The sequence below is a fragment of the Sorex fumeus genome, unplaced genomic scaffold (assembly GCF_029834395.1).
Source record: "Sorex fumeus unplaced genomic scaffold, SorFum_2.1 ptg000044l, whole genome shotgun sequence".
NCBI lineage: Eukaryota > Metazoa > Chordata > Mammalia > Eulipotyphla > Soricidae > Sorex > Sorex fumeus.
The window spans coordinates 69,573,567-69,587,814 of NW_026606101.1; the positions used below are offsets into that span (position 1 = coordinate 69,573,567).

At 48.4% G+C, this 14,248-nt stretch overlaps 1 protein-coding gene across 1 annotated transcript in view; it reads left to right on the forward strand.

Annotated features, from left to right (window-relative positions):
• CLSTN2 (calsyntenin 2) overlaps positions 1 to 14,248 on the forward strand; it is a 503,103-nt gene that overhangs the window by 423,134 nt on the left and 65,721 nt on the right. The window contains exons 7-8 of the mRNA XM_056121392.1: positions 738 to 986; positions 4,651 to 4,772. Coding sequence (XP_055977367.1) covers positions 738 to 986; positions 4,651 to 4,772 — 371 coding nt within the window. The remainder of the gene's footprint in view (positions 1 to 737; positions 987 to 4,650; positions 4,773 to 14,248) is intronic.

The following is a 14,248-nucleotide window of genomic DNA, read 5'->3' on the forward strand; positions in this document are numbered from 1 at the left end:
AAATTTCATGTAACAGGGCCGGAGAGATACTATAGGGGACAGGGAGCTTGCCTTGCATGGTGTCAATTCGAGTTCGGTTTCCGGAACCACCTATGTCCCCTGAGCACAGCCGGAGTGACCTCTGAGCATAGAGACAGAAGTAAGCCCAGAGCACCACCAGATGTCACCCAGAATCTGGGGGAGAAGGCGGGGGCGGGGGGGGGGGGGTGGGGAGGGAGTGAGGGAGGGGGAGGGAGAGAGAGGAAGGGAGAGAGAGGTCTCATATCAGCAGGTGTGATCCCTGGCACCACTAAGGGCCCTGGGTACTGCCAAGCGTGAGCCTTGAGCATAGAACCAGGAATCCCAACAGGTATAAACCAAAAATAAACCAACACAATGGGGCTGGCACATGACTCAGTCATAGAGCACATGCCCTGCATGTGTGGGCCCTTGGTTCCCGAAAGTTTCATGAGTACAGAATGACTCACTTTTCATGGGATCAGGATCTAGAACTTTCCCCAGGCATAGCTAAGTCATGACTGTCTGCTGACCCGGCCATGTGCTTTCCTGGGTCAGGAGCCTTATGAATTCTCCTGGTGGGCCCAGGAGTCACCTTCTCAGGGTGGGAAATGGATTTTTCCACCCAGGCAATTTCCCAGGATGCCAAGAAATGTGGACCCTTCTCCCACCCCACCCCCATGAGGCCTGACCCTTTGTTCTCTCTGTCCCCCCACACCCGCACCCCACATCCCCTGCAGGTGCCTCCTCCGGCATCATCGACCTCTTGCCATCCCCCAGCGCTGCCACTAACTGGACGGCGGGGCTGCTGGTGGACAGCAGCGAGATGATCTTCCGGTTCGATGGCCGCCAGGGTGCCAAGATCCCGGACGGGATCGTGCCCAAGAACCTGACGGACCAGTTCACCATCACCATGTGGATGAAGCACGGCCCCAGCCCGGGCGTGAGAGCGGAGAAGGAGACCATCCTCTGCAACTCGGATAAGACGGGTGAGTAGCGCCAGAGGACCCTCCAGCCCCTGAGATGAAGGGCGGGGGCACCAGTGGGGCTGAGGAGGGTTGCCTGTGCACTCAGCTCTCGGGTTCTCTGGCTGCCTGGGATCTCTCCAGGAGAGGGAAAGGAAAGAGTGACTTGGCCCTAGGGAATGCAAGATTGAGCTTCATGGCTTTCAAATGGGGTTCCACTAGTGGGGGTGGAGGTGGGGTTTGTGGTAGGAGCTGCATCTTCAAACAAAGCTGCAGAACTGGGGCTTGCCCAGAACAGAGGGTGTGCGTTTTATAGATGAGGCACCCCAACCTATCAGCCGATCAAAATGAGTTCAACTTCGGCACAAAGAGAGGGGAATTCTTTTCGTGTAGCTTAAAAATAAATTTTACTCTTGTCTCTATTTTTTTTAAAAATCAGAAATATATAAAAATAAATGAAAGCTTGACTTGGGCGTAAGTTTTTTTCCCATTATAAAACACATTTATAGCAGAAAAGATAAAAGACATAGAAACATTCCTGATGGTGGGAGATGTTTTTCAATATTTGCTGTTTCAAAACTACATGAACCCTAACTTATTTCTATGTTTATATAGAATGTGCTTATAATTTTTTATCTGCTTTTTGTCTTACACATGATACTACCCGCGGGCATCTGTTTCCTTTGTTTTCTATCCAGATTATTTCTCTATATGACAAGATGTTCTTTAACAATATGCAATGTGGCCAGATAAATAGGATGGCTTGCACACAGCCAACTTTGGTTCAGTCCCCAGCGCTGCATGTGGTCTGAGCACTGTCAGGAGTGACTGCTGGGCACAGAGCAACAGCCATCTAAAATTCTGCTGTGTGACTTTGTTAAACACCATTTGAACTGGCTCCCTTTTGTTGGCTGTTTAGATGCTACCTTTAAAGGCAAATAATATAATGTGTTGATAAACATCTTGTCTATACATAAATGGCCACTTCTGATTACTTCCTGACCTAAAGTGAAATTGTGGATTCAAGGAATATAAATATTAGAAAGGTCATTGATGCAAATTGACAAATCACCCTTTGTCAAGTTGCAGTCATTTATCTTATCCACTGGGTGAAACTTACTCATGCTAAACCACTTATGAATTATGGAGTAATTTATAAAGAGTTGGATAACAGTGGATTCATCAGCTAGGGTTCATTGCAATTCCAAGGAAGAAGCCACTGTGATAATATCACCACTACCATCAGCACAGATCTTAGTGATCAGTACTCCTTCTAGAGGTGGGCTCTGGTGTCCTTCCATGTCCAGCTGCCCCAGGAGGTCCCATGGAATGTGGAAGCTCTGCTTCCAGACATCTGGGACCATCCTTCCATGCTTTGGGGCTCCATCAGCAAAAGAGATGGGGAGAACAGAGAGTTGAGCACAGAGGGTTCCCTGGCCCTAGGGACCAAGGCCAAGGCCCACCTAACCCCCAGGAAGCAGCAGAATGAGTCAATGTGTGTCAAGCAAAGAAAACGGCTTCCCCTTCCATGCCACCTAGGTTGGCACCAACCTTCCCATTCCTGATGTGAGTAGGGCTCTTTCCAGGCTGCTCTCCCGCTGACTCAGTCTCCCCACCACACTCACTTCTGATCCTCTCTCTGTCATGCGGCCCTTTGCTAGCTCCAGTTTCATATGAGAGTAATGGATGAGGAGTGGCCGCAGACAGTGCAGGCAGGTCCCTGTGGGCTTTCCAGGAGTGGCAGTCCCCAGAGCCGCCCCAGTGGAGAATGCACCAGGGAGCAGCCAGAGAGGAAAAGTGTGACTCTTGCTCCTGGTAGCTGGGTTCTGAGGCAGACTCAGATTGGCTCCAGGCTGTTGTAGAGTTCTACAAAACCTCCTCCTCTCCAACAATTTAGGAGCTAGGAAACCCTGGCCTGACTCTTCCCAGGGGTCAACAGGGACTGTCAATGGCGGGGTGAGGAGAGAGGGGAGCAGGGGCCCTACTTCAACCTGGAAAACCAAATTATTTTCTTCTTAGTCTTAAAATCATATGGACAGAATGGGCTTCCCCGAAAAGGGCAAGACTAGAGCCAAGAGGGCTGCATTCTGGGAAGAAGGGATTCCTGTAGAAGAGTGTTGCTGAGGGCTTAGGGTGTTACTGAGAGAGAGGAGGGTGTTACTGAGGGAGGGGAGGGTGTTATTGAAGGAAGGGAGGGTGTTCCTAAGGGAGGGAAGGGTATCGCTGAGGGAAGAGAGGGTATTACTAAGGGAGAAGCTGTAACTGAGGGAGGAAGGGTTATTAATGAGGGGAGAGGGTATTACTGAGGGAATGGAGGTTGTTACTGAGGGAGAGGAGAATGTTACTGAGGGAAGTAAGGAGGATGTTACTGAGGGATACGAGGGTGTTACTGAGGAAGGTAAGGGTTTTACTGAGAGGCGAGGGTGTTACTGAGGGGTGGGAAGAGTGTTACTGTGGGAAAAGAGGAAGAGGGTATTACTGAGGGAAGGGAGGTTGTTACTGAGGGAGGGGAGGATGTCACTGAGGGAGGACAGGAGGGGCTACTGAGGGAAGGGAAGGTATTACTGGAGTAGGAGTGTTACTGAGGAAGGAGAGGAGAGTGTTACTGAGGAACAGGAGGAGAGTATTTGGAGGAAGGCAGGAACAGAGGGAATGAGAGAGCCCGTAAAAGGGGGTTGGATGCCACCACTAGGAATGGACCCCAGTGAACTCTCCTCTCCTTCTTGTCCTTGAACAGCCTCCACACCCACAGCATCTCCTGACTTTGAACTTCCTTTAAAGGGAAACACTGTTCTATATTTTCCTCCAGTTACCAGCAGGAGCCAGAAGGATTCAGTCTAGCAATAATGAGAGAGGAGAAGGAATATTAAGTAAAACCCCATGGTGGGCCTGAGTACCTGCCATGCCCAATACTGAGGGTGACCCAAAGTGCCGCCTCATCCCTCACCTCCACTGGTCCCAAGCCCGGGTGATGAGAATGGGGCCTCCTTGAGCATCTCTCTGGGTAGAGCCTGTAACACCTCTCTCTCTCTCTCTGTCTCTCTGTCTCTCTCTCTCTCTCTCTCACACACACACACACACACATACACACACACACACATCCCTTCAACCCTTCAATTAAGAAACTTTCAGTACAAGTACAAAGCTGACAATACAACTGACATCTGATCAGCTTAGAAAAATCAGAATAATAAAGGGCACCTGCAGGTGGTTGGCAGTGCTCAGGGTTGACTTCTGGCTCTGTTCTCGGGCCTCAGAGGGCTCAGGGGGAACAGGGATCAGACCCTGGGCAGGTGCATACACCACAACTAGCTCCTTAACTCCTCAACTGGAGTTATCTGTCACCGTTTTTCATTCCTCTATTTTTGTTGAGGTTTAGGAGCTTACATGCTTTTCACCCAGGGCCCTGCTCGGGTGTCTGGGTGTAAGTTAAGTCACTGGAGCACAAACTTACAGGCCCAGAGCTTTGCTGGGGACTCGTCCTGTGCCATTCCGTAAAAACTTCATGTGTGTTCTCGAACATCTAGCCAAACCAGTTGTCAGTGAGAAGATAGATTTGTGCCTCCTTGGTGCTCAGAGCAGCTGAAGGGCTGGGAAGTGGGGGAGGGGCATTCAGAATTGCCTCTGATGGGATGCCACCTCCAGAGAGCCCCCCGGGCTTGTCTCACACTGCCTTCTCTGCCCATAGAGATGAACCGGCATCACTACGCCCTGTACGTGCACAACTGCCGCCTGGTCTTCTTGCTGCGCAAGGACTTCGACCAGGCTGACACCTTCCGCCCCGCAGAGTTCCACTGGAAGCTGGACCAGGTAGGGGGTCCTCTGGGTGTCTCTGGGGTAAAGGTGTGTGGCTGTGCACTGCCCTTGTGGATTCCGGGGGAACTGTTGACTCACAGGGCACTTAAAGGCCGGCTGGTGAATGCCTCCTGCCAGGCGAGCAAGCAACAGGGCTGGACCTCCCCCAAACGCACAGCTTGTCCTTTGGTCCTTCACAGAGGCCCCCGGCCCTCTCTCCTCTCCGCGAGCACCTCTTTCTATCTCCATGATGCCTCTTGGCCCTCTGGGACCCTGGCTAACAATAGGGAACAGGACTTTTGAAGTCTGCAGTGACGTTCAGTGCAGCCTTCCTGCAGTGGGAACAGCCGAGTCTCACCCAGGCCTCTAGACTGGAGACCACAGTGGCCTCTGGGGCACCTGTCAGTGACAGGGTGTGGCTTCTGGGAAGAGCTCTGATGAGCTCAAAGGTGGGTGAGAAGGTGCCTCACTATGGGGTCGTTGTGTGGAGGGGGACACCGTCCTTGGCAGCAAGCCTGGCCTTGGGCTTTGTGTAGTTCCAGAATGGCGGAGTGTAGCCATGATATAATGGACAGGGCAGGGCCACCTGGCTGATGGCTGTTTAGTACGGTTGACAGGACTGGGAGAGGATGCAAAGAATATGGCACAGACTTTGCCTGTGGGAGGCCTGGGTTCGAGTCCCTGTATCGCACTGCCAGGAATGACCCCCAAGGAATGAACAGGGACTGGCCCCCAAGAACTGCTGATCGTGGCCCCCAAACTAAACATAGGAACAAAAGTGGAGCAGGCCGGAAGATTCCCTGGTTTGGCCTGTGGTAAGCTGTTTCTCTGTCTCAGTCATTTCCTGCCTCCCCTGGACCCTGAGTGCTTCTGGAGTCCCCAGCCTTTCTTCACCACTGTGAGTGGCTGCCGGCTGACATCACCAAGGACTGAAGATTGCACAGCCCTTCCCTTCACCCCACCTCACCCACACCCTTCGCTCCTGGAACCCCCGTGCTGTCAGACCCCAGCTTAGGCCACTGTGCACTTGTTTGTAACCTCAGAATTCATATATGTGTGCCTTGGTGTGAGGCCTTCTGGGCCTGGCTGAAAGAAATCAGGAACCCCCGGGAATGTTGACCTGACTTCCAGGCTGCCTTTCAGTTGATCTCTGCCACATCCGCCGGCTTTGGGGGGGGGGGGGGCTGTAAAATACCCAGTTCATGGTAAAGTGAATTAAGATCGATCCCATGTTCCCTGACTTATGAACAAGAACATTGCTGTCAGGGCCAGGATGGCTCCAGGAGCCCCGCGGTGTTTTCTTAGAGATGATTGAAGTTCTAGGGAGTGAAATTTAAATAGGAGCAGGAGATAGCTCAGGGGCCAGAGCCTTATGCCATGCATGTGTGAGCCCCAGTTCAGCCCCTGAAACATCTAGGAAACTCTGGCCATATTTATAAAAGCATTCTGTGGTGAGCACTGACAAAGCCCACTGACCCCATCTCCCTTGGGTATCAGACCTTAAACCAGCAGTTGCTTGGGGTGACTCCCCTGGTCCATCCAGATACTTGCCTAGGATCCAGGCTTTCGGGGAGAGCCAGGCCCTGTGTCCTAAACAAAAGGAGAAGACCCTCACTCATGTCCTCTTTACTTTCTTTTAGGCAGAACCTTGAATCACCTTTTCTTTTCTTCTTTTTTTTTTGCCATACCTAGCAGTGCTCAGGGCTTACTCCTGGCTCTGTGCTCAAGAATAATTCTCAGTGGGGCTCAGGGAACAAGTGTACCCAGGTCAGCTGCATGCAAGGCAAGTGCCTTACCCACTGTACCATCTCTCCAACACCCTAATCACTTTTTCTTTGTCTTTTGCTGTTTTCAAGGTATCACATGACAGTAGTGTTAGTATCTGTGCTTCTGATGTACAAAGTTACACGTGTACCACCACCACCATGTCCAGTACCCTCCACCACTGTCCCTATATCCTTGTTTTCCACCTCTTCCTTCCCCCGGCCCAACACCTTCTCCCACCGCTTGGAAACTTCTTGACTTATTTCACTTCACATGACACCTGCTAGTTCTGTGCTGGTTGTAGCAAGTGATAAGATGTCTTTTCTTCAAGCTGAGCACTACTTCTATGCGTGTCTATATCACAGATACTTTAGTTGCTTGTCTGTGTTTGGGCATTGGGTGGTTACCAGATCTTGGCTATTGTCAATAGTATGGCAAACATCAATTTCACTGGTGCACATATAGCTTTCCACATTCATATCTGTGCATTCTTGGGATATGTGATAAGGTGTAGAACTGCTGTATTATATGGTAGTTGTACTTTTAATTGTTTGAGAAGTCTCCATGCTATTTTCCATTCAGGCCAAACCAGATATCCCCACCAACAGTGATTGAAAGTTCTTTTTCCACCACATTCCCACCAGCACTTTTTTTATGTGATCTTGTTTTGTTTGGGGGCCGCACCTGTTGGTATTCAGGATTTATCTTGGCTCTGCTCTCAAGGATCACTACTCCTGATCAGTTCAGGGGGCCATATAGGTTACTGGGCTAGAAACCGGGCCAGGCATGAGCCCTGCCCACCGTGCTATCTCTCTGACCCCATATTTCTGACCTTTATGATGGAGGTCATTATCACTCATATCAGTTGTTATTTTCTTTTTCATGTCCCTGATAATAAGTGATTATAAACCCTTTGCTGTTGGATTATAGTTCTAAGGATTTTAGGTTTAATGTTAGTTCATCCTTTCTCCTCCATCCTTTCTCCTCTGCTGCGAGGAGTTTAGGTTTATTGGGTTATACCCATCACAATGCTCCTGAGGCACTCCCATTCCTCTGTGCTTATCTTTAACTTTTCCTTTGTACTCTGCTTCCCCTGTCTGTTAGTCACTTATATCTGCAAATCAGGCCCTGTGGCTTGTAAAGTCAGATTCTTCTAGGACTCATGAATTTTATATATGCAAGTGAAATATTGCTTTTCTCTTTCCCTTATGTCCTTCACATAGTTTACTTTAGAGCAGTGTCTTTTTTGTATAGACACAGGAAGACAGTTAATGTTATGATTTTGTAACTTGGGAGTTAAATGACTTTGAATAATATTTACTCATGGGCATCTGCCATATTTACTCGACTTAAGCCTCAGCTGCCCTTAGTTCTTAGCAGCCCGAAAGGAGGATCCCAGTGAAGGGACTTGGATGGACCCAGGGCAAGCTGTAGCTACCTCGGCATCAAAAAGGGGCAGGCCCAGCACCATAAGACTTATAGTAAGTTAAGAACATGGAAGTGAACAAATTCTGTCATGACCCAAAGAGAAACAACAGGATAAGGACCCTGCTAGGGTTAGAAAGAACTAATCTGGCCTGAGGACTATAGTCTGGGATCTATAGTGAGATGTCCCCAAGAGAGTCACCTGTAAGCTTAATATATATCTTTTACTGTGTCCATACAAAATGACTAGAAATATTATTAAGAAGTAAATTTAAGATGACCGTTTAAATGGATATGAACTAAGGAAAAGAGAAATATGCTCTTAGATGAAATTCCTCCCTTGGGCTGGGCTGATCTCCTAGCAGGGCAAGACATTAACCTAGAAGAGCTTTCCTGGAAGGAAGGACTTTACTTAAGTTGATTGTGCTATCTCACCTATGTGTAATTGTGACCTATGTGTAATTCCCTCACTTGCCTAACCCTGGGTGATTGTTCTATATAACTAAGGCTCTGAGACTGGGCAAGGTGGAGACTAGCATGAGAGGCATTAGGAGATGGGGATGAAGGGAAGGGGGAATCTGGAATGGGGCATGTGAATGAGACTGGAAGGAGGAAGAGGGAGATTAGATTGCAATAAATGGCGACTGATCACCAACCAGCCTGGAGGCCCTGTTCCCACCTTGTGTCCTTTGGTGGCAGTGGGCTGGGGTGGGGAAGCAGCTCCTGGCCACTGAATGCACAGAGAGCACACCCACACTTTTATGAAGACACACTTTGCCATATGCCTGTCAACCATTATTTATGTCCTCTTTGGGGAATTGTCTGCTCCACACCTCTGCACCTTTCTTGATGGGGTAGTTTTGTTATAGCAAAAGTAGATTTTTCTTTGCCTGTGGGTTCTTGAGAATTGTGCGAGATACTTGCATATAAAACTCATATAAAACTTGCATGTACAACTCAAATAGATGGATCAAGGTTTCTCCCCAATACCCAGGCTTCTCTTTTTACCAGTTTATGACATCACTCTTCCTGTCTCAGGATGCCTGGTCCCGTGTACAGCTTCCCAAGTTCTGTCCCTGGCCATCAGCTTGCCTCCAGTGTACGACAGCCTGGTCTTGTCCCTACATAGCTCTCTCCTGTGTGAACTTTGCTAGTCTGAAACCTTGGCTTTGGATGTCTCTCACTGAACCGGGCAGTCCCCTGATATCTCAGCTTCTCTTGGTCTCCAGCCACAGCTACTTGCCCGAGGATGAGACCCCTGTTCTTAGTACCTGTCACTCTCCGGGCCTCTGATCCCTGCCCGGATATGCCATCTGTGTAGGTGTGTGAGTTCAATTTGATTGTGCATTCAGCCTGGGTGTGTGTGCAGAGAGAGGACAAGTCTGAATGGGGGCTTCCTGTCATCTCCCACCCCCCAACCATCCCATTATGCATTTTGATTGGAGACCTCTCTGATGAGTGAGGTTTGAACTGACCAGCTCCATTCACCAACTCCATCCTCTCCCCCCTCTGCTTCCCATCCCTGCCATTCTTCCCTCACTTGCTCAGCCTGAGTGACAGGGAGAGAACTGTGCAGAGGCCACACTTCAACCTGGTCAAAAGGTTCATTATGCTCGACCTTCCTCTTGTGGCTAGCAGGCTTGGCTTCCTCCCTGAATCCTTCTCTCCTGACAGGCCCCTCCTCAGCAACTCTGCTCTGGAGAACTGTTATTTGTGTTTTAGCCCATTCCTCTGCACAGAAGACATGGATGCATTGTTTCGGGGACATAAATACAGACTGTACTGTAGGTGGTAAGCCAGCGTCTCTCATGTTGTGGGAGAAAAGACACCATGTCGAGACAATTAAAAGGTGCCGCCCACCCCGCCACCTTTTCAGTAAAGGCTTAGGTTGCTCAGGCTTTGAAGAGGGGCTGTTGGAAGCAGCATTGCTCGATGCCAACACTCTGCCTGGCTCCTGTCTTATCTTGCTGCCTGTTTGGGGTGCCAGCGAGAGGGGAGGGGCTATTTCTCCTTGGCGTCAGCCCCACATTCTGTATGTGTGAGAGCAAAGTGACAGTTACTGTCACTTTAAAACTCTGGGAAGAAAAGAAATTGGCAGTGTTGGATCTGCTTAGAAAGTGGCCATTTCTTATGCCAACTTCTCTCTCCCTCATGGAGGAGACACGAGGCCTGAGAGCTGCTCCCTTTCCCAGGGAGTGGCAAAGGCTTCGGGGCCAGCATTGCAGGGTTCTCCTTTTGTGCACTTTCTTTTTTATTTTATTTTACTTTATTTAGACACAGTGGTTTTAAAAGTTATTCATGATACAGTTGTTACAGGCATCAAATGTCGCAACACCAATCCCACCACCCTAGCGACTTTCCCTGCACCAATGTCTCCATTTTTCCAACCACCCTCCAAGCCTGCCCCCTTAGCAGGCAGAAGACCATTTAGTTGATATGGCTTGTTATGTCTAAATGGCTAATGGACTTATCAAAAAATACTTCAGTAAAAGAAAATTTGTGAGAATTGTTATCTCACCATAGGGTCATTAAGTCCTTGTCTGAGGATTTGCTGAGCTGTTTGTTGCTAGTTGAACCTCTGTGTTTCTGTTTTGTTTATTGAGCTTAATTGGCTTCTCTGTTACTTTCTCATCGAATTTGGTGTGCTCCAACTGGACTGTCAGTATTGTGGAATTTAAGGAGTTGCACAGTCACATAAGCACTCCAGAAACTCTGGGATTCAGAGAACGGGGCCAATGAGTTGACCCAGCAGTAATTGTGGTGTGCGGGTGTGACTGCCAGGGATATGGAAGTATAGAGGAGGGTGGGAGAAAGCTGCCTGCCCCCATTCTGAGAAGATTCCAGCACTCTTATCCTAAAACTGGTATACTTGGAATTTTCATTACCTTGGTGTCTTTGCAAAGATGAGCTGTAAAGCCATGGTTCTGGGCCTGTGGCATGGCGGCAGCTGTAGGGTGTGACTGTGGCTGTTGGGGCTGGTTTTACATTTACATCCTATGTTTAGAAAGAACTTAGGACTGCAGAGAGAGAGAGAGTCTGGCTGGGATGCTTCTGCCACCTCTTATCTAATAAAACCCGGAAGAAGGGGCTGGAGAGATAGTACAGGGGTTAAGGCATTTGCCTTGCTGGTGGCAGACCCTGGTTAAGGCACTTACCTTGCTGGTTGCAGACCCTGGTTCAAACCCTGATATCACAGGACCCTGAGCTCCACCAGGCGTCACTCCTGAGCACAGAGCCTAAAAGAGACCCTGAACACTGCTGGGTGTGGCCCCAAACCAAATAAATAAACAGAAAGAAGGCCCTCCCGTTGATCGTCGATTTGCTCGAGCGGGCCCAGTAACGTCTCCATTGGATACTTTGTTGTTACTGTGTCTGGCATATCGAATACTCTCGGTAGCTTGCCAGGCTCTCCGAGAGGGGCGGAGGAATCGAACTCGGGTCGGCCATGTTGGCCGCTTGTAAGGCGAACGCCCTACCCGCTGTGCTATCGCTCGCGCGCCAAACAGAAAGAAAAGGAAGAATATTCAATCTGGCCTCGGGACACTCATGGTCCAAGAGGGCAAAAGGCCATGGCAGAGAGTCTATAGATGGGCACAGATGCAGAAATGGACTAATATCCACAGGGCCCGCAGGTCATTCCAGCCGTGGCTTCCCAGTCCAGTGGGTCAGGATTTATGTTTCCCATCTACAGGAGGAAAGATCATCTTGCTCCCAAGGCACAGTGGCAAGAAGGCCGCTCATCCCATAAAATTGGAGAGAGTCTGCGGCTGGATCCCCTGGGAAGGCCTCTCTATTGTGGAAGTCTCGAAAGTCAGTAACCCTGAAGGCTGAGCCGAGACACTCTCACACCCCCACTTCCCCTCTTTCCCTCACTCTCCTTTAGTCATCTGTTTCCATCCTTAATGTCTAAACATGCAAATATTGCTGCACTTACTGCTCATTAGTTTAGGTAAAGGAAGTGCCCTTTAATTATGCTTTTAAATAATGAACCTCCTCCATCACCTTGACAATCGATCCCTATTTAGAGGGAAGCCAGGCCTCGTGATGAAACAGCGAGTGGGTCCCCTGGTTACTTAGAAGATGGTCGCTCTCAGGAGGCAATGGAAGTGGGAGTTAAAGACGTGTAACTCCTTGTGGTCTGGGGTGCAAGCCTGGCCAACAATTAGCCACAATTAGCCATATTCCTGCATTACCTGTGCTGGAAAGAGAGCACACCAGGATTGGTGAGGAACTATTGGGTGCCAGGCCCTAAACTCATGCATTTACATATATGTAAAGTCTAACTTATACAGTTGTTTTTGAAGTAATTTCTTCATATTTTTTCTCATTTTGGAGGGTTTGTCACACTCTGCAGTGCTTGAGGGCTACTCCTAGAGCAGAGCTCAGGGACTGACCACCCCAAGCAGTGCTGGGGAGTCAAAGGAGATCCAGCACTGCCAAGGATTTGAACCCATGGTTCCCACAGGCAAAGCATGTGCATCAGCCCTCTGAGCTATCTTCTTGGATTTAACTCGGTTTTATGGATACTGACATATCCACAGGGATGGAAAGATTAAGGAATCTTCCTGAGAAATATGCCTTAGACCAAGTTTGCCATTCTCCAGAGTTCTGAGGTCTGCTCTATTGCCTGTGGATCTGGCTGAGAACTGGAAGCAGAATGAGTTCTCTGCCAGGTCTCTTCAGATTTCTCCATTTCTGATTTCAATGGGAATTCACAGGGATCATTTGCTTCCATGCACATCCAGGCCCAGGCAGACTGGGTCACACCGAGTTTATCTGTGTGCAGAACTCTGAAGAGTGCAGGTGCTGTGGGCAGGAGAGTCACTTCCACTCTCTGAAGGGCTGGCTACCTGTGCATCTTTGGAAAAGAAGGTTCACATCCTTGAGGAAGACATTCCTTGCAACTCCATCTCCAGAGAAAACTGACCTTCCCTTCCATGGAATCCCTGTGATTTTATCACACTTGATTACACCTGTTTGTTTGTAGGTTCATTGCTTCCCAGTCCTGGGGCTGTCATGTCTTATTCACCACTTTGACCCTTAACACAGTGTCTAACACAAATATGTGCTCAAGAAATGTTTCTTAAGATTTAAAAAGAAATCAGTCATTGGGGCCAGGAAGATAGCTCAGTGTTCAGAGGCACATGCCTTGCATGTGCTGGGAGTTGAATTCAAACTCGGCACCATATGCATGCCATCCTCACTCCAAGCAATTCCAAGATGAAGTACCTCAGGGTCCAATATTGCTGCATTCTCAAACCTTACCACTGAACTGCTCATCAGTGCCATTGACTGAATAATGCCAGGAGTAGTCCATGGCTCCCCTGAGCATTTCTTGGGAGCCCCAACCCTCCAAATAAGAGAAAAAAAACAAATTATTCCTTATCTGAATATTAGTTTTTAATCTGCTACCCTGTTCTCAAACACCGGTCCATAGACCTCCACGCACTATATTGACTATGTAAAGATACCATAAGAACACTGAAAAATCTGTCCCCTATGACCCACAGAAACAAGATGTCGCTTAACAAGTGGGTGAATAAGTAACACATTATGCTCTTTAGAAATAAGAAGAAACAAAGTTTTGATTCCCATAATCTAGATGAATCTCAAAAACATTATGCTAAGTGAAGAAACTAGCCAACATATTGCATAACTTCATTTACATGAAATGCCGATCAAAGCAATTTCATAGACAGAAAACTCATCAGTGGTTGCCTAGGGCTGGGGGTCAGAGCAGCAATCAGTAGCAAATGGACATTTTGGGGTAATGGACATGTTATAAAACAAAATGCTGATGACTGTTGCACAGCTCTGGAAGTTTACTAAAATCGTTGAATTACAATGAGTGAACTTTATGTTCTATAAATCATACTTCAGTAAAGCTATTAAAAATAAGAACTGAGGAAAGTTAAAAATGAATGGAGGATGGGACCAGAGCACTAATACAGCAGGTTGGGTGTTTATGTCACAAGAAGCCATCCCAGTTTCGATCCCCAGCATCCCATACTGTCCCCGGAGTCTGCCAGAAGTAATTCCTGAGCACAGTCAGGAATAAACCCTCAGTATCGTTGGATGTGACCCAAAAGCCTAGAAAACAACAAGAAAAAGAGTGAGGGCAAGATGGAGAGGGAAAGGAAGGAGAGCAGGAAAGAAGCAAGATGTTTGGGGTTTGAGGGATTGTAGGATGAAGTTCAAAATTACCAGCATGACTGGAACTTTAGGTGGTTAATAGAAGAAAGGAGGAAAATACAGAAGAATCCCCCCCCTCCATCTGAATATAAACTCAAATACTTGGCTGA